The 27,313-nt window shown below is 46.0% G+C and overlaps 1 protein-coding gene across 14 annotated transcripts in view; it reads right to left on the bottom strand.

Annotated features, from left to right (window-relative positions):
• RAB11FIP3 (RAB11 family interacting protein 3) overlaps nt 1–26,195 on the bottom strand; it is a 98,295-nt gene extending 72,100 nt beyond the window's left edge. For 3 of the 14 annotated variants that reach the window (XM_083584982.1, XM_083584972.1, XM_083584974.1), the window contains exons 1-2: nt 26,027–26,160; nt 24,370–25,349 (exon numbers count right to left, since the gene is read on the bottom strand). In XM_083584982.1, the coding sequence (XP_083441108.1) occupies nt 24,370–25,140 (771 nt within the window). In that variant the 5' untranslated portion in view covers nt 25,141–25,349; nt 26,027–26,160. Of the gene's footprint in view, nt 1–24,369; nt 25,861–26,026 lie in introns of those variants that run through there. The other 11 variants (XM_083584978.1, XM_083584977.1, XM_083584980.1 and 8 more) reach the window with 7 other exon arrangements.
• Nucleotides 26,196–27,313: the final 1,118 nt, after the last annotated feature.

Here is a 27,313-nt window from a genome sequence, read left to right as displayed (position 1 = left end):
CATTCAACATTTTCCAAGACATCAAGGTGGATTCTCACTATTTTGCATGCAGAGCAGATGGTCTAAGCACTAAGCTATGGCCCTTCCCCAAAACTAAGCTCTGCAATGCTAATAATGCAAAACGTTACAGTTCCCGGAGGTGTTCCCTGGAAGGAGCCACAACCCACAGGTAAGGTGCCAAATCACCAACAGCTCAGGTTGTCCGGTTTGCTAACCCAGCTCAGAAGCCCTTTCTGCTTTCCTGTTGTTAACCAAGCTAACTGCGGGATTAAACGTCTGTTAATATGCAACCCTGCATTTTGCCAGGAGCACGTTTCCGTTCTATTGCAATTATAGCCAATCAATCAATCATTAAAAAATCCCCTCCAGGGACCCTATCCAATCACAGCAATGGCGAATTATAAAGGGAGCAAAGGCAGGTTCTCTATCCAAGTTAAAACAAAACTTAGCCAATTATCTGTTGGGTCAGACTGAGTATACTGATAATGATTCTTTAAAAATAATAATCTTTTAGATAGCAATCAATCTGATTGCTACACTGAAGCCTTGGTGTTTAATCCAGTGTGGTGTAGTTCTCTGAGTGCTACACTAGGGCCTGGGAAGCCAGGATCCAATCCCCTAACTCAGGAAGCTAATTGGGTGACTTTAGGCTGTCTCTCAGCCTAACCTACTTCCCCAGGCTGTTTAAGAGGATAAAATGTGGAAGGGGAGAAGCATGGATTCCACCCTGGAAGTCCTTGGAGGAAAGGTGGGATAACACCAAAAAAGCAAGATCCTTTCCAGGGAAGTGACTGTGCAGGTAAAGTTTATTGTGCTGTTCAAAAGGGTTGTTTTAACTTCTATCAAACTTGGGAGAGAGCTATAACATTAACCCTACAATCCCATGTATGCTTATGATGGGGTTAAGTCTCATAAACCCAACCACACATACCTACAAGCTATCCAGCTTTGGAGGGGGCAACAAGCTATCCCCTTCTGGAATAAAATCATCAGCCAACATCACCTTAAGCTCTTCATGGCGAAAGTATGGATTTCTAAGGACTAGGATGGCAACCAGTCTGCAAAGCCATGGGTCAGCTCCGGAAGATGCAAACCCCAGAAGAGTGCACCTAAGCACACAGAGCTATAAGCTTAGCATGGAGTTGGAGAACCTGTGGCCCTCCAGATGTGGCTGGACAAAGACCTCCATCATTCCTGACCATTGATCATGACTGCTGAAAATGGAGTCCAGCAGCATCTGGAACAACTTCATGAGCTTAGCATTTACAGACTGTGTAATACAGAGACACACACTCTCTATGTGTGTGTTAGGCAGCCCGGGACACACATACACACACATTCCTTAGACAGAAGGTTATGCATAGGGTGCCAGGAAGCACATTCCTTGCCTCTAGGTGAAATGTTTCCATTATTGATATTGTTCTGTACTGAAGCAACGAAGAAGGGATTTCAGATCCCCGCACGGGCGCCAGTTAAAATGAACTGAGAAAAGTGTGCATCGCAGAGAGGAAGTTGGCAGGAGAAACCCAAACCAGAAAGAAAAACAAGAGGTGCAATTGAGAACAGGAGCCTTGTATGTAATAGCACGTATTGCCCCTCCTAAATCAAGGGTTTCACCATATGGATTTGGCTGGGCACAAGGCGGGGGGGGGGGGGAGCAAGGATACTGTTTCTGTCAAGAGCCCAAGCTTTTCAAACAGGAAGGAATGGGTGGGATCTGAGCCAAAGCACACACACAAGGCTGTATAGAACGGGGCCGACACCCTCCAGGAAGACAGTAGACCTACTGTATACAAGCCTTCGCCAACCTAGCACCCTCCAGATGTTTCGCGCGACATATCCCATCAGCCCAAGCCTGCACATTGGGCCAAGGCTGGTGTCTCCCTTCTTTTAGCCATCATGCTGGACCACAGCCCCCCGTCCTCAAAGAGCTTCAAGCAAGGTTGGGTGAAAGGCCAGGCCAGCAAAAAGGACATACAGGGCTGTCTCCCCGTTACTGTCAGGCTCCTCAACAATGAAAGACTGAAAGACTTAGCGACACGCCCCCTCAAAAGCAGCATAGATTTGTTTCCTTTTCCTGTATTCCACATAGGTCTTCTGAGATCACTTGTAGGGATGAACACACCTCCTGTCACAGTTCAGAAAAGTTCTCTAAAGCCCGTACTTGCAATCATAAAGACTAGAAGCTTGGCTTTCAATTATTCTGAAAGATCAGGATCCTGTTGCCAACACCAAATCCATTGGCTTTTTTCTGTGCTTCTTTTTTTTTCAGAACCAGAGAAGACACAAAGTGCTATAGATTGGCATTATGTGCCAAGAGGGTCACTGTTTTGATTCAGCACTGGTTGAAGTTACAGCACATAAGCAGAGACAAGGCTCCCCCCCCCCCAAAAAAACCCCATTTGAAGCAAATTTCTAATTCTTTATCTAACATATGTGATGCCTTTATAACTAAGTGTGAACTAATTCCCGATGTCCTTAATGCTACTACTCTTGTATCTGCAAAATGCTGCATTCAAAAGTGAAAAACTTACACCTTCAAATTATTTTTGTTACCATCCTGTCTTAACCATGGTATGTTCAGCGCTCACGTAGTGCTTAACCATGTTTAAACAGACTTGTCCACAAAGTATGGTTTCACATGCTGGTTGGCCATCCCAACCATGGTTTAAGCATTCAAAAATGGGAGACTTGCTCTTGCTCAACCGGGGCGGGGGACAACCATGGTTAAAATGTTTAATCTTCATATGTGCGTCTTACCAAAATAAGCAACCTTTGATGTACAAGGTATTGTTCAAATTTTACTCTATTTATAATTGCTTGCCGAAGAACTCAGGACAAGGGAGATCTCCTTGAATAATTTGTAACAGGACCGCAGAAGAGGAAACCAGTTCTTTCTTCTTGACAAGGGTTGGCTTTCAGGCACACCAAGTGTTTGCCCTCTGCAGGAATATTTACTTCTGGCAAAACCAACGGAGCTGAAGTCTGATACAATCTACAGAGAACAATTCCTGCACTGTGGCTCCTGTTTCAGGGGCAGTCCAGAAAGGATCTTATTCTCACTGAGAATTCCTTTATCAAGCTTCCTTTACAGAAACCACCAAAATATTTCACCCTGGCCAGGCAGATGGAGAGGAAGGGCGGGGGAAGCCCATCAAAAGCTTTATTGAAGTTCAGGTCTTAAAAATTACACCAAGAAAGGAAAAAGTAAGCCTACGAAGTAAAAAAAGAAAAGAAAATATTCCCGATTCCTTAACCGCCAAGCTGCAATGCCAAAGCAAGGAACTCCGAATGAACGGGTGTGTCCAAACAGTAAATGAATTAATTTTCCTGTGTTCAGAAAGTTAAACATGGTTCAACCTTGAATCACAGTACTTACTTTCTTGAGAGAGAGAGAGAGATCTTATTTTTCGCTCCATAAGACGCACCTGACCATAAGACGCATCTAGTTTTTAGAGGAGAAAGGGGGGAAAGCCCTGTTTTGGGGGGGATCAGCTCACAGTTGTGCAGCTTCTTTTGCAAAGGGGAAAAGCCCCTTTCTTGAGGATCGGCTCACAGTTGTTGAGCTTACTTTGCAAAGGGGAAAAATTTTGTTTTTATAGGGGCCAGAGCTGGAAAGGGAGCCAGCAACTGACCACACATTTGCTCCATAAGATGCAGACATTTCCCCTTACTTTTTAGGAGGGAAAAAGTGCATCTTATGGAGCAAAAAATACGGTGTGCATATATATATATATATATATATATATATATATATATATACACACACACACACACACACACACACACACACACAAGTTTTATATAAGGGAGATAAATTAGACAAAAGCAAACAAACAAACCACCTACAATGGGACGTTCTCAATGGGACTTTCAGGCTGGAAGATATGCACCCCTGAGCTCTTTATGCACTTGAATACAGTACTGACTAGAGATGGGTGTCTGTCAATTCAGTTTCTTCAAGTTGCAGATTTTTCCGAACTTAAGATCACTTTGCCACATTTCCATATCAGTCTACGATCCTCCCCCCACCGCAAGTCCTCACGAAAATAAATAAGAATTTTAGTGCTAATTTCTCCAACATACACTTTTTTGTCTGCAATTTCCCCCAGTAAAATTCATTTTGTTATTGTGCATTTTAATGCACATTTTTCTGCAGTTTGTGTAGTTTTGTACAGAATACATGGCTAGAGAGCCACATTGCAAAATCTGGAGAAATGCGAATCTCAAAGGATGGCTGAGCTTCCGTTCACATATTGTTTTGGAAAGCGCGAATAAAGTAGATCCGCCTTTCAGTGCGAACTGAATCCAATTTCTCTTCCCCCCACTATTACTCCTGCATGAATATATGAACTGGCGCTGTTAAAAAGAACTGTGTTTGAGGAGATGGAAGACAAGCTCTGCCTGTGCTTTATCTTAGGGCTTGTCCGCCCAAGAAATCGCTGTGTGATGCCACAGGAGTGTTTGCCATATGTTGCAGACTTCCACTCCCAACAGCCCCAAGCCAGAGTGGTCCATAGTCAGGGAGAATGGGAGATGAAGTCCAGCAACATCTGGAAGGCGCTACGTTGGCTACCCTATGTGGTGTCTGTGGAGCAATGGGAGAAGTCCCTTGCCTACCTCACAGGGTTGTTGAGAGGATAAAATGGGAAGGAGGACAGAACCACGTACGGCACCGCAAGCCCCTTGAAATGAAAAAGTGAGATATAAATATAGAACCAGCTGTGGTTCCTGACCTGCCAATTGAAGATCAACAGGGGAGTGAGTTGCCCTTGACAGTAATGGGGAAGAGCTTTAGCTTAGCGGTCGAGCCTCTGCCTTGCTTGCAGAACATCCCAAATTCAATCCCCAGGCAAGTCTGGAAAAGACCCACGGCCTGAAACCCTGGAGAGCTGCTGCTGGTCAGTACAGACCAGTGTTCCCCAAACTTGGGTCTCCAGCTGTTGTTGGACTACAACTCCCAACATCTCTGACCGCTGGTCCTGCTAGCTAGGGATGATGGGAGTTGTAGTCCAGCAATAGCTGGAGACCCAAGTTTGAGAAACTGTGGTGTGGACAATGTTGTGCTAGCTTTTTATAATTCAGCTTACTTGTCGCTAACTGTTCTTGAACATTTTGGGACATTGCTGAAAGCTCTCCGTTTTCCCCCCTCCATTCCTATTCCCTTGGAAGTCTCGGCTTTTTTAAAGTTTGCAAGCCCGAGGCAGAGACTGCGTATTCCCATGTAGTGCCTACAAATTGTAAGCACTTTAACCGTGTTAAGCTTGCTACGTGAACAGCATTTTGGTGCATAAAATCCTTTCACGTACTCAAAAATAATGATAATCCCAACCCCTCTGGGCATAAGGGGGAAAGGAGAAGCTGTTAACTTATTCCACACTGTAGGTTAACATTGCAGATCTGTATTAGCAGGCGCTGCTCTCCACCCAAGGCCCACATAAATTGCAGCACAACAATATATACCCCTGGAGATCTGCACTGCTATGCAAAGCCAATGGAGAACTACAGTTCTCGGCTTCCTATTAATCATTTTCCACCCTCATGTTATGACTGTGGGGGCAGGCATAGTGACTATAATGAAGCTATGAGTCAGTAAACCCCAGGTTCAAATCTCGCGTCTGCCACAAACTCACCAGTCACTGGCTCTCAACCACAAGCCTGCCCCCATCTGCAATAAGGGAGATGGGCTTATCTTATTGCACATTTTAATTGCGAGTGCTTATTTTAGTATTTTGGCACAACTGTTTGTTTATTTTGCAACAGGCTTTATATTTGTAAACCACTTTGGCAATTAAGTGGTATATGATTACTTTGAGAGATATACTCACACACACACACACACACACACACACACAAACACACACTTGTTTCTTTTGTAAGAAAATGTATTTTTACTGCTTGATTTTAATTACCTGCGGGTGTCTTTTTAAATACCCGTTTGTTGGAAAACTGCCCAGGGAATACTTATTGATGGGCGGCCACATACATTTAATTTATAATTTCCAAGATACCCAAAGGTGGTGAAGGAGGGCGATCTAGTCTTTATAGCTAAAGGGGCAGAGTAAAGGAAGAGAACTCTCTGTGCTCCCAGCCCTTCAGGAAACTTTTGTTATAGTCTGGACTCATTGGGAGAAAGTGCATGAAGAGGCAGAAGTCACAACTGCACCATACATTTCACTGTCATGAAGGCCCCCAAAGAATCATGGGAAGTGTTGTTTGAAGGGTACTGAGATTTCTTCGCAGACCCATCCTCCTCTCCCAAACCTACAGTTCCAAGTGTTTTAACAAAAAATCCCTCTTCTCAGAGAACTCTGGGAACCATAGCTCTATGAGGGGAATCAGGGATCTCCTAACAGCTCTCAGCGCCCTTAGCAAGCTACAGTTCCCATGGTTCTTTGGGGGAAGTCATGGCTGTTTGAAGTGGTCCAGAGAACCACTTCAGAGAAGCTCCAGAGAAGCGGACACTGCTCCAGAGAAGCGGACACGGAGCAATGGATCCAAACTACAAGAAAGAAGATTCCACCTAAACATTAGGAAGAACTTCCTGACAGTAAAAGCTGTTCGACAGTGGAATTTGCTGCCAAGGAGTGTGGTGGAGTCTCCTCCTTTGGAGGTCTTTAAGCAGAGGCTTGACAACCATATGTCAGGAGTGCTCTGATGGTGTTTCATGCTTGGCAGGGGGTTGGACTCGATGGCCCTTGTGGTCTCTTCCAATTCTATGTTTCTATGATTCTATGATTCTATGTATGTTACTGCTTTAAATGTCTGGTGTGGGCAGCACATAGGAAGAGAGAGATGGTCCGTTCTCTTCAGCCATTTGCTCCTTTTGTGGTAAAAAGTAAACCTTACCAGCACTCACTCACTCCCTCGCGCGCGCGCGCGCTCTCTCTCACACACACACACACGATAGAGACCTCAATGTTTATTACATCTGTCCCACCTTGTCCTGACAGCCACCCTATGAGGTAGTTTAAGCCATGGGATATCAACATGGTGCCCTCCAAATGCCATAAACTCCCATCAGTCCCACCCAGCCAGTATAGCCAAGGGTCAGGCATGGTGGGAGCTGAAATTCACAACACCTGAAGGACAACACATCAGCTACTTCCTGGTTTAGGACAGGCAGTGGCCTAGCAAACATGTCTGCTCCATCATATGGAGTCTGGCCCCAACAGAAAATCCAAGTTGCTCATACCATCAACACAGACAGATTCACATAGGGTACAATTCCCCACTGCTCCCTCAACACAGTTCCAGTTAACATCCATGGGGCTTGTGCAGACAAATCTCCTGTGGTGTGGGTCATAAGATCTCCCCTTGGCACAGCCTTTCCCTAGATGCTGTCGGACTACAACTCCCTTAATCTTCAGCCAGGATGGTCAATGGCCACAGATGATGGGATCTGTAGTCCAGCCTCATTCAAAGAGACTCCAAAGCCATTCCCCAAGGAAGACATTTCACGGAGGGGCCAGCTATTCAGAAAACAAATTGGAAAGGCTTCTTTCAAGCAAACTGTTTCAAGATCACTAACACCATTAAGAAAATTTATTTTTTTGTTCTGTGTAGCACTGATCTGCAAATAAAGAACAGCAGGCAGACACACACACTTTGGCATAGTTGACGGAAGTATATATTTATATTTTAAAAGACGCCATTCTCCAGGACTGTACTTTGAAGCTGTGTGAGCAAGTCTTTCTAGCGTAACATATACACTAGCAAGCTACCAAATTGTTCCAGGCCCACAAAGGGCAGCCGGGGAGGGGGTGGGGAGGATGGTATGTACCCCTTTCACATCCCATATTATGACTATGTGGTATTACAACACACTTGGCAAGAGATCTCCAATGAGTCAGAAGCTGGTCACAGCACATTTGCCCTCCTCTCATGATCAATCTTTGCCTCATTACTACAGCATTACAGAAGTTTACCAAATTTAAATCATCATCAAGAAAAGGGCATTTCAAAAAAAAACACCTCCAAAACAATGGAAACCAGGTCAACAAGTTCTCTTCTTCACCCGAGGAAATATCCCCCCCCCACCCTCCCCAAACTGCTGCACCTGTCACAAAAACTGTGAAGAGAAAGGAATTATAGGGGCAGAAAATACACGGGAGAACTGGCCAAACCAGCTCCTATTTCAGATCCTGGCAGCAATGCCTGCTTGTGCCCTGAGGATTCCTGAGATCTTTGCCCAAACTCAGTCACCCTCACAGTGGGAAATGCTCCGCATGCATGGGCCCAAAAGGGAGGCAGGGTGGGAATGTTCCATTCTGGACATGTCCTCACCTGCTGTCTGAAACTATTTCCAGATTATTATTTTTTATTATTTTATGAGTCACCAACTTGAGCCTGCAGCTATCGCCAGGTTAAGAAGCGACTCATACCAGGAGCAGCAAGGCAGCACCTTCTCTATGCATTCAGCATATTCACACCAAGCATTTAAAGCACTATGGTACCATTTTTAGAGGTCATGGCATCCCCCAAAAGAATTCTGGGAGCTGTAGTTTGTTAAGAGTGCTGAGAGCTGTTAAGAGACCCGCTATTCCCCTTTAAGAGCTACAATTTATGGAGTTCACTGTAGACTGATTGTTAACATTGCTCTGGGAATGGTAGCTCTGGGAGGGAGCAGGGGTGTCCTAATATTTCTCAGCACCCTCAAACTACAGCTCCCAGAATTCTTCAGAGGAAAGTGGACTGTTTAAAGCAGGGTAGATTTGATTTAAATCAAATCAATTTAAATCACAATTTAAATCACTAGTCAGTAAGACTTGATTTAAATCATTTTTTAACAGAAAGTCTCATTCTTGCTGGTATAATCTTAATATTTACAACCAGATGAAGGTTTCATTTTTGAAATAATAAATTTTCAGAGTAGTTTTTACAGTTATATCACAAATTACTGATTTGGTTATACTATTAGAAATACAAAGACAAGTAATTATGAAATTACTGTTTATACAGTATTTGGACAACTTTTCTGCTGATTTCTTACCCACCCTTTATCGCAAGGTCCGGGGGGTGGGCGGCAATGTTCACAGCAACAAGTTATAAGATCATGTAACAAATAAAACAGTTGCAAACATAGAAGTTTGCAACTTCTATGCTATGTTCTAACAACAACAGCAAAAGCAGACCCTTCCTCCATATAAAAGGAAAGGGGGACATTCCATTTATAAAAACAATACAAATGTTTAAAAGCATTTTTAAAAAAAAAATCATTCCAGTACAGATGCAGACCAAGATAAAGATCTCCACTTAAAAGACTTGTTGGAAGACGAAAGTCTGCAGCAGACACACCCAAAAGACAACAGAGACAGTGCCTGCCTAATATTTAAAAGAAGGGAATTCCAGAGGGTAGGTGCCACCAGCTAAAGACCTAAACATACCAGTCCACCTTTCTCTTCTTAGGCTCTGGAAGAGGAGAGGCATTTCTGCCATTGGGAGATGGAGAGAGAAATTCTTCCAAAATAATAATTGAGCACACTGAGCTTGAAAGCAGCCCAATTTTTCGCGACTTCCGGGTTAGCGCCATCGGCGAATGGCGGAGTTCCTCCGACAGGAGGAACTGGCTCCGTAGAAACTGGGTCTACCCGCCGCGGCGAAGGTGGGGACCCGTTAGAAATCCCAGGTGGAAGAAGCCTGGGAACATGGGGTTCGGCAGAGCACCAGGAGCGCCTCCCCTACTCGCGGGGAACCCCATTTTGGGGCTCCGGAGCGAAGTAGGGTGAATGGCGCGGTGCTGCGAACGGACTGCTATTTTCACGGAGGGAAGCCGCATTGCCATTGCCGGAGAGCGCTGACTTTTTCCTGTCGACAATTGGACTCTACATAAGTACCCGTGAGTAGAAACGGAAAATTGGATCAAGAAATATCCTAATTTGGCACCGAAGCGGGAAGGTTCAAAACAGGAAGTCCGTCTTCCGCTTTTTGTAACTAGACTGAAGAAAAAACCTTGTAAGCTAATAGCCTGGAAAGTTGTTTTACAAAGGTCGAAATTTCCTTCATTTATAACCACTAAAACCCCCTTGGAAGCAGGAGAAAAGGGGGGGGGGAATTTAACTGTTCAAGCCTGCAGGAGAGGGAGTAAAGGAAAATAAGTTTCCACCGTCTCAACCCTGGGAACGGGGTGTCAGAGGCAGAAATTATCGGAGACGTCCATTGACTGTGAACGGAACATTTTGACAGATAGCAAAAAAAGAAAAAAAAAGAAAAAAAGGAGAAACAAATTGATTTCAATGTTGCCTTTTGCATTATAAAGAAACAAAATATTTGAAAATTGAAAGTAACTTTCTTTTGTTGGACATGCTTTAAAAAGATGGACACAAATAGAAATTGTATCCTCTAGAGGGAGCTTGTCAAATTGCTGCTGCAGTTTACTTGGGGACTTCACAGCAGTGAGATTAACATCGTGGGACCAGACTGTGACCTTGAATAAAAATGTGTTTGGAAGAAGTCCTGGTGCTTGCTTTTTGCAAGACAAGTGCTTTGTTGGAGCAGCTGCATGAGAAAGTGGATTTGATGAACGAGAAGTTGGATTTGATGACTGCTGTAATCAGTGAATGTGGACAAATAGGGAATACTGATATAGAAATCATACAGGGACCAATCCAGGAAACTGGTTTGACTGGGCAAATGCAAGGGCAGATAATAATGGAGGAAGTTACAGTGGTACTTCAAGCAATACAAATGGAGAGACCCGAGGCCCTGCAGGAGCATAAGCCGCTGTTTTGGAAGAATGATCTTGGAATGGGCCAGAGGGAGTCTGGAGCTGAGGAGGCTCTTAACTTTGGAGAGATTTTGAAATATGCTGCTAAAGATCTTCTGGATTATATTGATGGCTGTGGGGAGTGGGACTGTGGGGAATGGATGGGTCTGACGAGGGGAGATGGAGATAAGTATGGGCGGAAATCCCCCGGAGACCTACTCCTCAATGAGAAAGGAAAGAAACTAAGAAAGAGACCAACAAAAGGCAAGGAAAAGTGCAAATATGAAGAAGAAGAAGAAGATCCGCAGAAGGGGCATGGAAGAGATTTAAGGGCCTCGGACATAAGACTACCAGGTTGATGGACTAGATGGAATGGATAGTAAGGACTGACATAACCCGAGACCAGGAAGAAGGGACGTTGGATGAAAATTAGAAGAGTCTATAAAGAAAAATTCTTATTTTGGGAATTAGTGTAAAATTAATTAATATTAGGGAGAATGTTGGAACGAAATTGTCTGGCTTTAGTAGAAATGATATAAGGAGTTATGTATAAATAAGCATTAAGTTTTTAAGTTTTAAGGTATTTTATGGTAAGATAAGGTTAGATAAAGTAAGGCAAATTGAATAACAGAATATGGTGAAAGATGGATAGGATGTATAAATTATTGAATGTTAGAATGATGCTGTAATGAATTAACTGGTTTTAGCAGTAATGTTACAAAGGAGTATGCAAAAATGGATTGTTAACAGGTAAGAATGTAAAGTTATAATATATCAAGATAAAGGATTAAGATAAAAACAAAGAGGGAAAGGATTTGTTGAATTAACAAACTGAACTGGAATACAAAAAAGGGAGGTGTGAGGAGGTCAGGGAAACAAGTAAATGAAAGACAAGATATGGAAAGATGGATTTGTTTTTAATTGTTTTTATTTTTCTGTATTATGTATTTTTTGTTGCTTTTGTCTTTCTTTTTCTTATTTTTGTAATTTTTTCTGAAACTTTAATAAATATCATTTAAAAAAAAGAAAAGAAAGAAAGCAGCCCAATTTTTATATAAAAAAGGAGGAACAAAATTCTCCCTCCCACCACCCCAGATATATTTTCCCAGCCCCACCACTTCCTGCCTTTTGCACATTAATTACTCATTTTTTTTCAAGGTGGGGGGGGGGGGGTAGTGGAGAAACACTGCTTGCAGAATTTAAATTTTCAAGGAAGCGGCCAAAAACAGAATGCAGGGTGGCGGGGTGGAGATCCACCACCACCAAATGAGCTAGGAGCACAGCAAAGTATGCAAGAATCACTGTGCAAAAGCAGCCAATAGGTCTGGTTATGTAAGTCTCAGGGCCTCGCCAGAAAAACCAAACACCTTTGATTACTGAGCTTCTTGTCGGCCATAGAGCACCTTTTCCCCTCCCCTCCGAAACTGCTGAACACACACACACACCAACAAAGCCAAACAAGCAGAACTGAACATAAAAATCAGAGATAAGAGCGGAGTCAACATATGCGGAATGTGGTTTGACATTAACAAAGCAAAGAAGCCTGGATTTCAGAGGGGCAAACCTGCAATTTTTCTGCACTGCAACCGTTTCAAAAGTCATCCTCGTCACCTCAATACACGACACCAGCATTTCTCAACGCTGTTTAAACATAAATAAGCCATGCACCCCTCGTGAACCTATATATTGTTGGCTGCTGCACTGGGCTTACGGCAGGGATGAGGTACTGGTGGCTCTGTAGATTCTCCTGGACTCCAACTCCCATCAGTCCCAGCCAGCACAGCTGACAGTCAATGGTCAGGGGTGATGGGAAGCCTCTGAGTCCAGCAAGGGCTGGAGGGCCACAAGTTCCCCACCCTTGGCATCTGGGGAAAGCCTGGTCTGTGCCACTGGCAAACCTCAGCAATGGCACAGGCCGGCAATGGCCACATTCACAGCATACATTTAAAGCACCAAGATATCACTTTAAACAGTCATGGCTTCCCCCAAAGAATTCTGGGAGCTGTAGTTTGTTTTTAGGAGACTTCCCATTCCCCTCACAGAGCTACAATTTCCAGAGTGGTGTAATTCCTCTTTGAAGGGAACTCTGGGAATTGTAGCTCTGGAAGGGAAATAGAGGTCAGCACCCTTAACAAACTACAGCTCCCAGAATTCTTTGTGGAGACGGTTTGAAGTGGTAGAATATTGCCTCAAATGCATGGTGCAAACATGACCAGAGAGTAGCAGCATAACATTGTGCACTGATGAGAGAGGGTCACCATGAGCTAGTATATTTTTATTCTTAAAGAATGCGTTGTTTCCCAAGCGCTATCAATAAGGTGGAGGCAGAGTTTAATTTCCCCTCTCAAGAGAGGTCCCAGCATCCTTTGCAAAGTTTTCTCACCATGCGCGTTCTGCAAAGTACCTCATTGGTGATTGGTATTCCTCCAAAAAAACCACCAACTCCGTGGCTGCCCTGTTGAAGCTGGCCATGGAGACAGGTCATCTTTGTTAAAGAATAGAGCACAAAACTGAACTGGCAAGTTTTTAGTTATTTGCTGCCCTTTCAAGCAAAGGCTTTCATTGCCTGGAACCAATAGCTGGGATAATACAATGCTGCTGTTGACTTTACCAGAGGGGGACGGGCAGGACACAATGGGGGAAGGGCAGGAAATCATTTCGTGCTTCTATACACATGCTCTGGACCAAAAGTCTGGACAGACTACTGTTCTGGCTGAAACGACAACCGCAAATATGAACAGCCTCAAATCAATTTTTCCTCTTCCTGGAATTATGCAGCGAGCTCTGTTTTCAAGATATTTCCTCCACCACCTACTTTGTTCCAAAACGAGACACTCCTCCGAGTTCTCACTTGTACCTTGAGATAGGCGTGTATCACAAGTGAAACGTCTTTCTTCGGATGGTTAAGTGTCAGGAAGAGACTGATGGGCATTGCAAAGGTCTGATTCTTTTTCCGTTTGCTGCCAAATAAGCAGAAGCTGTGAGCTCTACTCCTTTCCCCCTCTCCCCCCAAAATAACCTAATAGTCAACAGTTAAGAAAACTCAGGTTTCTGCAAAATGGATATACGTTTTCAGAGGGCTGCTTTGATTTATCCTGCTACCCCTTGGCAAAGGACGAAAGGATGGGGTGCTGTCTATGTGGAGTAGCTGATTAGGACCAGGGAGACCCAGGCGCGAACCCTCACTCAGTTCACTGTGTGCCTTGGGCTTCTCACTCAAGACATAAATTATAGGGTTGTTGTGCGGGTAACAGCAGAAGGTGCAGAACTCTATATAGCCACCAGGAGCTCCTTGGAAGCAGAAGGGATAGGCAAAGAAGTGTTGCAGGATGAGGCAGGGCAACCTTTCTGACCGCCCGTGACCACATGTGCCAAGGTGACCAGGGACCACATGCCAATGAGTATTGGAGCCAGCAGTGGGCATTGCCTGGGCTCATTCATTCACCCTCACTGGGAAGAGTAACCCCTCTCAAGGCACCAGTCTCCCCTTTGCAATAACACTCCTCCCAGCCCAGGGACTGAATACACACCATACATTTAAAGCATGTTGAAAAAAACATGCCCCTCCAAACAAATAATAGTGGGAACTGTAACTTGCTCCCACTGAGCTACAATTCCCAGCACCCTTAAACTACAGTTCCCAGGATTCTTTGGGGGAGAACGTGATTTACATCTACAGTATGCAGGCAGTCCTAGTAACCTTCCCTGTGCACCTTCCTCCTCATTGCAATGGGGCTCCCAACACTGTGAAAAGCATGGGAGCAGAAAAATTTGGGTAAGACACATGGTGGCTTGGGTGTCCCCCTATGGACCACACTGATTTCTCTCTCTCTCTCTCTCTCTCTCTCTCTCTCTCTCTCTCTCTCTGTGTGTGTGTGTGTGTGTGTGTGTGTGTTTGTGTACCAGTTATAATGCAATTTATAATTTACAAATAACAACCACAGAAAATAATCAGGAGCTGGTGCAGACTATGGGAGACCCGCCCTCTTCAAGACATCCCTTCCCCATAAAGTGTTTCCAGGTTTTCAAAAAACTTGTGTCCCAACAGTGGAACATACCTACAAATCAGGTGCTCTTTTTTCTCATGTGCTGCCTTCAAACCTCCTTCCAAAGCCACAAGCACTGCAAGGCTTTTCATTGTCATTTAAAACAATTAAACCCGAAGGATGAATGTCATGTGTTCGTTCCAGAGCGCAAGTTAAAGGCCTGTGCCTTTAACTGCATGGGCAGCAGCATGCTGGAAATCTGCCGGAAGAATGACTTACTGCACTCCAGAGAAGAGAGGCATAAAGGTAACTAACCCACAGCTCCCACCACAGTAGGAGTGAGATAATTGGCCCTCCAAGTGGCTGGACCACCCCATGGCAGCCTGAGATCAGAGGGTACGGAGTTCTGCAACGGCAGCTTCCGTGGCCAGGCCTGACGCTGGCTCTCAGCCCGATAAATCCTTTCAGCCAAACTAGACTCTGGGAGGATCCCGCTCTTCTCTCTTGCACCACAGAAGAAAAACCGCAATATTCAGAAGAGAAGGGAGGGAGGGTAATCTACATCCTTGTTAGGCCTGCCAGCGTCTTTTCCCCTACATTATTATCACTACGGCAGAGTTCTTGGCAGAAGCAACCTGGAGCAAAGAGAGCTCAGAGCGTTGCTTGGAAGCCCAAAGGGCTTTGGTCAAACAGCTCACTTAGCGCAAGACAGGGAACTCCTGGGCTTTCCTTTTTCGCCAGCTGCTGAAGGAGGAGTCCATTACATTCTAAAATCTCTCCAGACATGTTATGAGCAGAAGGAGCTGCCTTCTACTAAGTCATAACATTGGTCCATCTAGCTCAAGACTAGCTTCACTGACCAGAAATGGCTCTCTGGGGTGTCAGGACAATAATTTTTCCAATTCCTACCTGCAGATGACGGGGATTGAACCTGGGTGGAAAGAAGATGCTCAACTGCTGAGCTATGGCCCTTCTACAAGAGCAGAAAGCCTTTTTCAGCTCAAGGGCCACATTCCCTTCTGGGAACCTTTTGGAGGCCACATGCCAAAGATGGCAGGGCCTGCAGAAAAAGTGGGCAGAGCAAGAAATATGAACACAGTGGTACCTCTGGATGCGAACAGGATCTGTTCCAGAGCCCCGTTCGCATCCTGAAGCAAACGCAACCCGCGTCTGCAGGTCGCGATTGGCCGCTTCCACACATGATGTCATTTTGAGCGTCTGCACAGGCGCAGAAACCCAGAAGTAACGCATTCCATTACTTCCGGGTCGCCGCAGAGCCTAACCTGAAAACGCTCAACCTGAAGTATATTCAACCTGAGGTATGACTGTACAATAAGCTACTTTCTATGCATGTTCCTTCTGTCCTCTAGCCAGGCAAGCAAGAGGCATTATGGGAGTTTAAGGACACACGACCATCAGGCAGGAACATTCAAGGAGGGTTCAAAGTAGCACCGGTGAGGGGCGTGGCTTGGGGAAGATTTCCAAGGTCCAGATAGGGAGATTGGAGGGGCCTACATACTCTATAGACCAGGGATGTCCAACAGGTCAATTGCGATTTACCGGTCGATCAACCACTTTGGCTTACCCTCCCCCAAGAAAGCTCAACAACTCTGGTCAATCCAATGGGTAGATCACTGCCAGTTTATTTATAGTGGGAGTAGACTGCAGTCTCCTGGAAGTTGGACACCCCTGCTCTAGACAAACAAAATCACAGGTAATGAAGAGTGCGGCCTGGGTAGAACAGGGGGACCAGGGAGCCTCCCAAGAGCCAAATAGAGAGACTTGGAGAGGCCAGAGTTCCAAACCCCTATTCAGATGGGCAGCAGTGAGAACGTTCAGCAAAAACTGAACGGAGTAAGAAAACAGTCCAGTGAAGATTGAACCTGATCAGCAGCCACAGAACACAGACCAATATTATTTTTTTGGGAGGGGGTGTATGAAATGAAATGGAGTTCCCTGAAAGAAGGCTCGCCAGCTGGCAACACGAACAGAAGGATTCCATGTTTCCACAGTACTTCCAATTGTATTCCATAATTTAGGTTATCTTTAAAATGAAAATCTAGCACACTCTTCCAAGGATACAGCTGTTCAGTTCAATGCAGCTTTTCAATGTGCAGCCCTAAGTACTGCACATCCAGGCAACCACCATTGCGAGATAAAAGGCAAACTGGAATTTATTTATTTATTTATTTATTTATTTTTATCATTATCATTATTATTATTATTTATATGCCGTCCATCTGACTGGGTTACCCCAGGCACTCTGGGTATTAAATTACAAATTAAAACACAGTAAGATATCCAGACAAAAAGCTGCAGGGTCAAATAATTTTAAAAGGCATTCCTGGAATATTTTAATACCAGATATGAACCCCACCCTAACCCCACAACCTGCTGGGCCTTGTATTTGTATATTTTATTCTGCTGCCTTGTTTTATAGTACAGTGGTGCCTCTGTTTGCGAATGCGATCCGTTCCAGAACCCCGTTCACAACCTGAGAGGAACGCAACCCGCGTCTGCGCACGCGCGGGTCGCAATTCGCCGCTTCTGTGCATGTGCGTGATGTCATTTTGCACGTCTGCACATGCACGAGTGGCGAAACCCAGAAGTAACCTTTTCCAGTACTTCCGGGTTGCCGCGGGACACAACCTGAAAAGATGTAACCTGAACTGAACATAACACGAGGTATGACTGTATTGGTCTTCGATTTTGTGAACTGCCTTGTCATCATCTCCGTGAGCGGTGGAATAGAAAGGGTTTTAAATACATGCAAGATGGTTGAATTAAACTCAGGGTGAAGGAACGGGTCAGAGATAATAGCTTTGCAAGTGACCAGGGCAAAGCAGCAACTGATTGGAAGCTGCTGGTTTGGTACATGAATATTTGAACGATCTCTTTTTCAAGGCAGAACAGAAAACCCCCATGGAAAACGATATATAGTGGGGAAGAAGAGGATGAAATTTAAGGAGAGAGATTGAAGGGGAGCATCAATCTATTATTTTTTTAAAAAAACACCAGGTAGGATTTAAAGTTAGGATTAAAACCTGAGACTGCAGGGAATTGTTCTTTCCTGTCTATTTGCAAGCTGACGAATTTCTGCCTGTCACAGAGGATCATAACAGAGGAGAGAAAAGCATTTCTCCAGATGTAAGAACATAGGAAGAGCTCTGCTAGATCAGGCCAATGGGACATTTAGTCTCAGCCTAACCTACCTCACTGGTTACAGATAGGTAGCTGTGTTGGTCTGCCATAGTCAAAACAAAAAAAAATTTTTCCTTCCAGTAGCACCTTAAAGACCAACTAAGTTAGTTCTCGGTATGAGCTTTCGTGTGCATGCACACTTCTTCAGATACACAGGTGTATCTGAAGAAGTGTGCATGCACACGAAAGCTCATACCAAGAACTAACTTAGTTGGTCTTTAAGGTGCTACTGGAAGGAAAAAAAAAATTTGTTTTGACTACCTCACTGGGTTGTTCTGCGATGATTGACAGATGATTCCAGACTACTGTTAGGTGGGGAAAGTCATGTCCCACTCTCAAAGCTGATCTGCAAGGGTTAGTATAGGGAGAAAAAGCTCTGGCTTGATGAGCCAAAAGTGTTCCCCACCCCTAACCCAGTTGAACAGTATGAACTGCTCTAAGGCAGCCGCTTATACTCCTATCCAACTGGAAAAAGTGGAGGGCAGGGGAACAGAAATGTGCTTCGATCCTTCCAACCATGCTCAGATATCTGAAGTGAAGGCAGGGAATGGTTCAGGCTGGTTGGTGGTTCTGGGCTCCAAAAGAACAAAGTTTGGAACAAGCTTGGGGCTAAATGCTCTGCCCCACACACACTGTTTTTGACATGAAAATCCATGATTCACAGAGGTGCCTGAACCAGTAAACTCTAGCTTGGTTTAAGCCCAGTTCCGGTGGAACAAGGAACTCTGGCTTAATAGAAAACCAGGATCTTCGGGACGGAGCCAGCATTCATTGAGAGGTGGTGATGGGAGAGTGATCTTTGCTAGGAACACTGGAAGTGGCCTTATACAGAGTCAGACCACTGGTCTGTTTAGTCTAGTATTGTCTACACTAACTGGCAGAAACTCTCCAGTTTTTAGCCCTACCTGGAGATGCCAGGATTGAACGTGCAGCCTTCTGCATGCAGACCATATGCTCTGCCTCTAAGCTATGTCCCATCCCAAACCAGGCCAACAGCAGAAGCAACCTTCTAAAGATGATGGAGGAGACCTTTCCATTGACTAGAGAGTTTTGACAATACTACTGGTCAACCCAGAAGTTCATGCCCAATATCATTTTGGAGGTTCAACTAGGGGACTAACATTTTCAAAGCAAAACAAAAGAAGTAACCACTTCAGCGGTTAACGCTACCTAGACAATGCTTTTCTTGTCAGGATTCCTCCAAGTCTGCCGATAGCTCCCTCCAGTGTGTAGGTGCTGCCGTTTTGGCTACAGAAAGCAATGGCAGTCACAGCCTAAGCATCAGAATTACACAATTGTTGCAATGACGTCCAAGATCACATTGGCACACCTCTTTGAAGAGTCTCAAATGCACACTATGGGAGCCCCAAGGGTGATTAATTGCAATTAAGGTGACTTCGAAGAATGGTTGTTTTTTTAAAATGCAAACCTGTGAGATAAGCACGACGACCTGTAATGAGAATTAAATCCACGTGAAGGAATGCCATCTCAGCCAACTGTTTAGGCTGAATAGCTCCCATATGGTGTGTGTAATAGAGCTATATATACACCCACACAAGCCTTGATGTAGAACGCCTTTGACATCTTGCCTTCGAGACACTGCTGGATTACTCTCATTTTTATTATGCCACATTACTCCACTCAGACATCCTCTCTTAGAACTCCCATTTCCAACATCTTCTAAGCAAACAGATAGGTAAGGTGTCTAATTTGGATTTTTTTAAAAAAGAGACCAATTACGTACAGCATCTTCACCGAGAATAAAGTAGGCTACCTGCAACTGCACATCTGAAGAGTTACACCCAGGCACACACCCTACAGAATAATGATTTGTAGCACAGTTTTAGGCTAGCATTATGCAAACACGTGCCAGAACTCCTCCTGCTCTTTGGAATCACTGTTTACCCTTCACTATTCACCCCCCCCACCCAATTTTTGATTGCATCACATAGACAATCGCAGCAGGTTTCACCTGCAGCAAAGTGATATTCTGAAAGCTAAAGCCATGCCAGTATCAATGCAAACAGATAGCAAATTTCCCAAACCTAGTAACATTTGTTTTAATGGGAATCTAGGGGGAAGATGGGGAGCGGAGGACCAGGTATGCAATTCATGTTTCCCAGGTGTCTCCAGGTGTGCACAATTTGGCATCGCAAAGCTGATGCTCTGCTTAACATTTTTGCTCCCATCTGCAGTAGAGGCTGGTCCACTAGGGCGATTGGGGCATTGCCCCCCACCAATTTCAGGCATCCCCACTTGCCTCCCTTCTTACTTACAGCCAGTCAGGGGGTTGCTCCTGCCTGTCATTGGCCCTGGCGCCACCTGCTGTTGGTCTCCCTGCCTCCTGCCCTACCAGTCCCAGGGGGCACCAGTTGCCACTGCCCACCTGTAATTAATGCAGGCACAGTTTGTCCCTGAAGAACAAACAAAGAAGTCAGGCATACAGTCAGAAATGTTATCACGGCATGACTTTTTACTCCCACCTTTCCTACAAGGAGGTCAAGGTGGCATAGGCAGTTCTCACCCTACAAAAATGTATTTTATCTTCAAAATAACCCTGTGAGGTAGGACAGACAAAGAGGCTAGCCTGAGGACACTCAAGCAAGATTCTTCAGTAAGGAGGCATCTGAAACTAGATCTCTCCTCAGCTTGACCCTCAAACCACTGCACAACACTGCCCCGCTATGGCTATGAGGTAGAATCCTTGGTTGGTGGAGCAGCAGAAACTGAACTAGAAGCAGCCACAAATTCATGTAGACACGAGCAGCTTATTTCTTTTTCTTTCCCCATTCCCCCCCCTCGTATTTTTTTTTAAAGCACATAGGTTTGAGAAATTGCTTGCACATTTATTCCTTACATTTCCGCAAGGGTGAGAGACCTCCAGAAGACAGCTGAAAATTCAAAGGAAAGGCTTTGGTACACACAAGCCAGTCCTATTTCTGACGCAGGCATTTTAAAATGAAAGGTAGAGAGAGGCCCTAGACCAGGAGTGGGGGAAATCTCCAGATTTTGCTGGACTACAACTCCCATCATCAGCTCCAGTCAGCACAGCCAAAGATCAGCAGCGATGGGAGTTGTAGTCCAACAACATCTGGACTACATCCCCCAATGTTGTTTTTCCAGCAGCTGGGCTCCCTTCCAGTTTGTTAGAGAAGGCCAAGATGGTATCTTCCATGTTTTAGACTTCAATAAGCTCTTGCAAGCACTGACAAGGGTCAGGGATGATGGAAGTTGTGGTCCATCAGTTGGAGGGTACCATGTAGGCTAGCCCTGTGTTAAGAGTATGGGAGGAAAACTAGGGGGAGGGGTTTGCAAGGGACAGCTGGGTAGGTGGGGAAAACAGGAAACACGCCTTCCAACCTGCAAATTCTCCTTACAAGTGTCCCCCTCTTAATGGCGGGATTTGTTCTACCTCCACTGTTAGAGGCATTTTGCCTCTGGGTACCAGTTGCCAGGAATCTCAGGTGGGCAGAGTGCACTCATGTCCAGCTTGCAGGCTTCATGAAGGCATCTTGTTGGCCGCTATGAGAACAAGATGCTGGACTAGATGGGGCCATTGGCCTGATCCAGCAGGTTTGTCTTATGTTCATACTATTGAGGTACAAATAGGGTGAGACACCCAGTGTTGCTTTTATCACATCAGGCTTGGGTTAGAAACCAGGTGCACTGCTGGTATGCACAGGCCTTGGTCTCACGACATACTGAGCCAACCTTTGGTGACAGCTCAGCATGGTGCAACAAGCAGAATGGACTAGGGACAAGCCCAAAAGCTGCAAGCCATGATTTAGAGCATGGGTAGGCAAACTACAGCCCAGGACTGGATCCGGCCCAATCGCCTTCTCAGTCCGGCCCGCAGATGGTCAGGGAATCAGGGTGTTTTTACATGAGTAAAATGTGCCCTTTTATTTAAAATGCATCTTGGGGTTGTTTGTGGAGCATAGGAAATCATTCATTCCCCCCCCAAAAAAATATAGTCCGGCCCCCCCACAAGGTCTGAGGGACAGTGGCCTGGCCCCCTGCCAAAAATGTTTGCTAACCCCTGATTTTGGGTGTCATGCAAGCCAGGCCACAGGAGGAGAGATTGCAGAGCAAATATATATACTAGGTGCTCAAGTGAAAGAGCCAGGCCACACTCTTCAATGGCATGTAGCAGGGCACAGTAATCAAGCATGTTCAGTAGCCAACAGGACTTGGAAAGAAACTCGAGGCACTTCCAGACAGGCACTATTTTCCAAGCAGCAACAAGGCACTTCCAGACCATCACTGTTTTCGGGTGGCACTCAATAGCATACTGACAAATTCAGGTAGCCAATTTACGGTTGATCTTTGTGGAAGCAGGTCTTGCGCAACAAACCTGCTTCCACAAAGGACTGGACTTTTTTGCAACAAGCAAAGCAACAACAACAACAAAAATGCACTGGGAAGTGTCAGATAACACTCACTTTCATGCAACGCTATCTAACCTCCTGGAAAACAGATCAGAATGAATGCTCATTGAATAGCCAATGTTGGCTAATCTCCCTGCAAACCAATAAGGAGGAATGTTCAAAAACCTGGTCTTCTGCAGGTGTCCTCAGAAGCATTCAAATATGCTGGGCAGTTGGGAGCAACAAAAAGACATTTGGTACAACACCATCCTTTCTCTTACGAACAATCATCCCAAAACCGCAATGGAAGTGCAAATCAATGTCACTGCAAGATCGTAAGAAGGTAATCCCTCCCCTTAACACATACAGGGTGGGGGAAGAGTAGAGAAGTCTTTAACACAGCAACAAAACATGACCAGGCATTGCCAGCAAAGTTGCTTATTGCAGCCAGCGAGTCGTCCAGATTTATCATCACTACCAGGCAGCACCAGGCTCAAACATGCCCAAAAGCCACGGAGAATTCATATTTGCCACAACAGCACTTTGAAAGGGCAAAATTAAAGTCCCAGTTTGAAAAGAAGCGTGCGCACTTTCAAGCAGTCTTCAGTAAGTCCCTTAAGAATAGGTGGCACTAGACAACCGACATTTCACCCCAGGTTAAACCTAGTAGGTAAAAACAGCAGACCCTCCCAGCCAATTAAAGAAAGTTAAGTTGGCACACCTGTGGCAGATCTGAATTTGCCCCTCACATCACCTCTAGTCTTTTTACTGTTTCATCAGATCTCTACAGCCAATTGGAAGACTGACAGCACAAACCAAACCACAGCTACTCAGAAGTAACTCCTACTGAATTCAATGGGGCTTACTCCCACATAAACAGGGTTAGGATTGCAGCCTTATGTAAAGAAGGCTACAAAGGCAATTTTCCCCCAATCCCTTCCTTTCGTGGTTCTCTCTATTGTTCAAGATGAGAGTGCCTATGGAAACAGATACACACCAAGCACAAAAGTAGATATCAAATTTGATCAGATTCCATAATACCACTTAAGAGTAGGTGGGATCACAGTTACACACATAGGTGATGGTCACAGCAAATGAAGAAATTAAAAGCTTCCAGAGCCTTTGGCCCCATTTCTATATACAAAAAATAAAAATCAAGCCACAAGTTGGGGGTTTTTTCATGGCCTATGTCATTTTTTCCTACAGGTCAAAACAGCCATGTGTGAATGCTTTCCCCATCCAAACACACAGTGGAAAATACCTTGTATATATGGTAGAGCAGACATAGGCAAACTCGGCCCTCCAGATGTTTTGGGACTACAACTCCCATGATCCCTAGCTAACAGGACCAGTGGTCAGGGATGATGGGAATTGTAGTCCCAAAAAACTTCTAGAGGGCCGAGTTTGACTATGCCTGCAGTAGAGAGCTGGCTAGGCCTCACCTTCTCAGTGGCCTAAAACAGACAACCTCAAAAGAAAGCCTTCTTACTGGTATAAACTGGGCCTAAGGCTGCACTCTTCTTACCCGTACTAAGTCAGCGCTGGTCCTGCTATTAGACATCATGAGACAGCCTCCCCAGGCAACCAATTTAGGACATCATGAAAGACTAAGTCATTAGTTATTTGTTTTCGTTATCATAAGTCAATTATCATTGTATATTTACTCCCAGGGAAAGGCACTTGTGAGACTTTCTGTCTCAGGTGTCAATGTAACTTGGCTACACGAGTACTAAGTTCCACTTGACGTAAGGTGGCTGTGCAGTAGAATATCTTACCAGACTTGACTTGAATGTAAGCCTCACTGGCCTCTCTGGGGCTTACTTCTGAGTAAACATGAATAGGCCTGGGCTGTGAAATGAGAGTGCCATTAAGAGCATAAGCATTGGCTGGAACTGTTCAATACAACTGCTCTTCCTCAATTCAACACTGGAAGCATCCACAAAAACCTCCCTCATAGAACCAAAGTTATGTGTTGGCTTGGCTACAGAATAGAATAAGATTTATATCAGATACACATATTTTGAAGCACAGGGTAATTCACTATACAGAAGAGAAGCCATCAACCCTCAACAAAATTAGCCTTAAAAAAAGAAAAAGAAAACCCTGTTACCTGCTCTGCTCCATAAACTGTAGCAAACTGGACAAACTCCTCTATCCGGACAAATCCATCACCATCACGGTCCAGGGCATCGAAGACAGCTCGGAGTCGGGGAGCATCATCTGGAGAACTTGGAGATTCATCCTCTATGTGTTCAGTGTGCCCAAATTCAAGGTGTGGGCTGAGATTATTGGGAGAATGGAAAGCAGGGAAGAGGTCCACTCCCGTGCCAATTGGGGGAGCAAGAGCCAAATCCAAAGGCCGCAGCAAAGGGCTCTGCGGACACTTTTGAGAGTCACAGCTATCCATATCTTTAGTCCAAGGGGGGCTTGGAAGGCCTCTGTCTAAGGGGCCTTCTTCCTCCTCCTCTTCCTCTTGAGAAGGCTCACCAGCCAAGATCAAGGGTTCCCCACCTTCCACAGGCTCCTGGGGTTGTGGAAAGGGATCTCCTTCACTCCACTCCTCTACAACCGGTTGTAAATCCTGAGGAACTGGAGACTCAGCCTGGCTGGAGGAGCAGGAGACCAACTGCTCCTCTTCCCTCAACGCTGTGCTTTCCTCCAAGGCCAACCCATCCCGGACAGGGGCAAGCCTCAAATCCAAACCCTCCCCGGGGCTATCCGGATTACTGTTATCGCCCACACCTGAACCGGTTTCCCCGTCGCTGATTGGCCCTTGGGCCTCCCGGTCCACCTCCTCCGGCTCCTTCTCCACGCGGTACAAAAATTCAAGGGGGCCGTCGGGGAACAAGGCTTGGCGGCGCTCCATCTCACCGAGCTTCATCCCGTTCAGGACCCGCTCCAGGGCCAAAGGCTTTTTTATGTCCCCTGTTCCGGGCAAGATCAAGGCGGTGTTTCCCGCGGTTGTTTCCCGGGAAAGCAGCACGAGTTCGGGGCTAGGCAAAGCCGGTCCTCTCTTTTGCTCCAGGAGGAGGTATTTCCCATTCTGGAGGGGCCCCAGCGTCAGCAGCGGCTCTCGATCCGGTTTGGTCCCTGGATCGGAAAGAGTCATTAGCAAATCCGGATCCATTTTCATCAGAGAGAAACTGAAGGGGGGGAGGGGAGAGGAGAGCGGGTTGCTTTTTCTTGTTTCCTTTTAAATAGAAAAAAGGGACTGCGAGGAGGAGAGGCGGGGAGAGAAATGCAATATAAAGGCCGCTCCGCTTCTCCTTAGCAACCGCCGCCCCGCTACTGGAAAAAAAAACCCGATCTCCGGTTATGGTGCCGTTTTGGACGCCTCGGAGGAATCGCCGCCGCCGCCTCTCCTGCAAACCGGAGCCGCGCTCCTATGCCATCGCCTCGCGTCCATCACCTCCACACCCTTCGCATCTCCCCTTCCAGAAAGAAAAAACAGCCCGCAAGCACACGCACACACCACCTCTGCTCCGGAGGAAAAGAGAAGAGTTGATCTATTAGATCACGTGAAAAAAAATCGATTTCAAGGAAGAGTAAGATGAGGTGGTTGCAATCCAGGCAACGGCAGCGCGCGCACTCGCAGAGCACCCCCCTCCAAAAAAGAAAGATTCAATGGAAGGAGCAAAGGGAGGGGGAGGGAAATCAGCAGCGCCCCCACAAGAAGGAGGGGGGGGAAACAAGCCAGGCAGCGTTTTGCAAAAGGAGGCCCCGGTTCAAGCCGGCATCCAGAAGGACGCAGAGAAAGCGCGACTCACTCCGGGGGTACAGGAGGAGAAATCAGGTGTCCCCCTCTTTTTTCTCCCCCTCTCTCTCTGTCGCCTCCTCCTCACTCGCCTACCCGACGGGTCTGTATCCTGGCAGCGCTGCTCTCCCCTTGCGGCAAGAGGTGCATGGCAGGCGGCGACCGTCTCGCTCCTCCTCTCTGCAAGCAAAGCCGGCTGGTGGCGAAGGAGGGAGGGCGGGCGGGCGGCTTGGCTTTTCGTCTGCCCCGGCGCCTCTGAATCAGGCTCCTCCCGGCCGGGGGGGACGGGAGGAGGAGGAGGCCGGCTTTGTGTGCGTCTCTCTCCGGATCAGGCTCCACCCGTTGCTCGCCTGGACGGAGGGGAGATGGGAAGAGGGGAGAGCAAGGAGACAAGGTGTTTTTTTAAGAAATAAAAACGGGCCCAATCTGGGGGTTACTCAAGAGAGTAGGGACCACTTGCCTTCCAGCTGCGCGTGCATGAGATCCCATTGAATGAATCTATTGTGTTTATTGACTGCATTTACAATATCCTCGCCTTCGGCGTTCGCATTCGCCACTTAAAACAGCTTTTAACCTTCTGCTTCACTTGTTTGCTTGTTAACTCTGTTCCCGTAATTCTGTTCTGTAATTCTAGCACAAGTGTAGAAAACCTCTAAAGCGAAACGGGCCAAAGATGGCACCGTATACCGGAGCTCACCTTCCTAACTTTCTGCCAACTACTTAAGACCCCCCTTTTTTCCAGGCAGAAGGTTGTCAGGACTCCTAGGGGAATCTTAGCCACGTCTGCTCATAAGTAAGCCTCATTGAAGTCCGTTAGGTTTACTCCCAGCAGGTAAGTGTAAAAAGGAGGGCTGCTCTGCTACCCCCAGGGGATGGTGCACCTCACTACCAACAAGTGGGCCAGAGCGTGTTGGCACGTGATTATGAGGGGGCATAAAGTTGGCACCGGCACTTGGCAGTCTGGGGCAACTGCCTTGGCCCCAGTCATGAGCACAGCCATGGGGGGTCAGGGAGGGGCAGCTGCCCCCCTAATCAATATAAATCCATAGCAAACTGAAGTTCTGTCCCCCACTAACAAAAATCCTGGCTTTGCCCATGGTCCCAGCACCCTATCTATCTAAAATGGCTCCATCTGGGGGTTACTCAAGTGTGTGGACAGCACTGCCCTCCAGCTGTGGGGCTTGGGGTGTTAACCCACCTCATTTCTAAAATCAAACAAACCCCAAAACAAATTGACTCCTGGACTTTGAGCTGCACCAAGCCAGTTGATCCAGCTGCCATTTTAATTTCCCACACTGCT

The sequence above is a fragment of the Podarcis filfolensis genome (genome assembly GCF_964270895.1).
Source record: "Podarcis filfolensis genome assembly, chromosome: 14".
Lineage (NCBI taxonomy): Eukaryota > Metazoa > Chordata > Lepidosauria > Squamata > Lacertidae > Podarcis > Podarcis filfolensis.
This window is presented reverse-complemented; position numbering and strand designations above follow the sequence as displayed.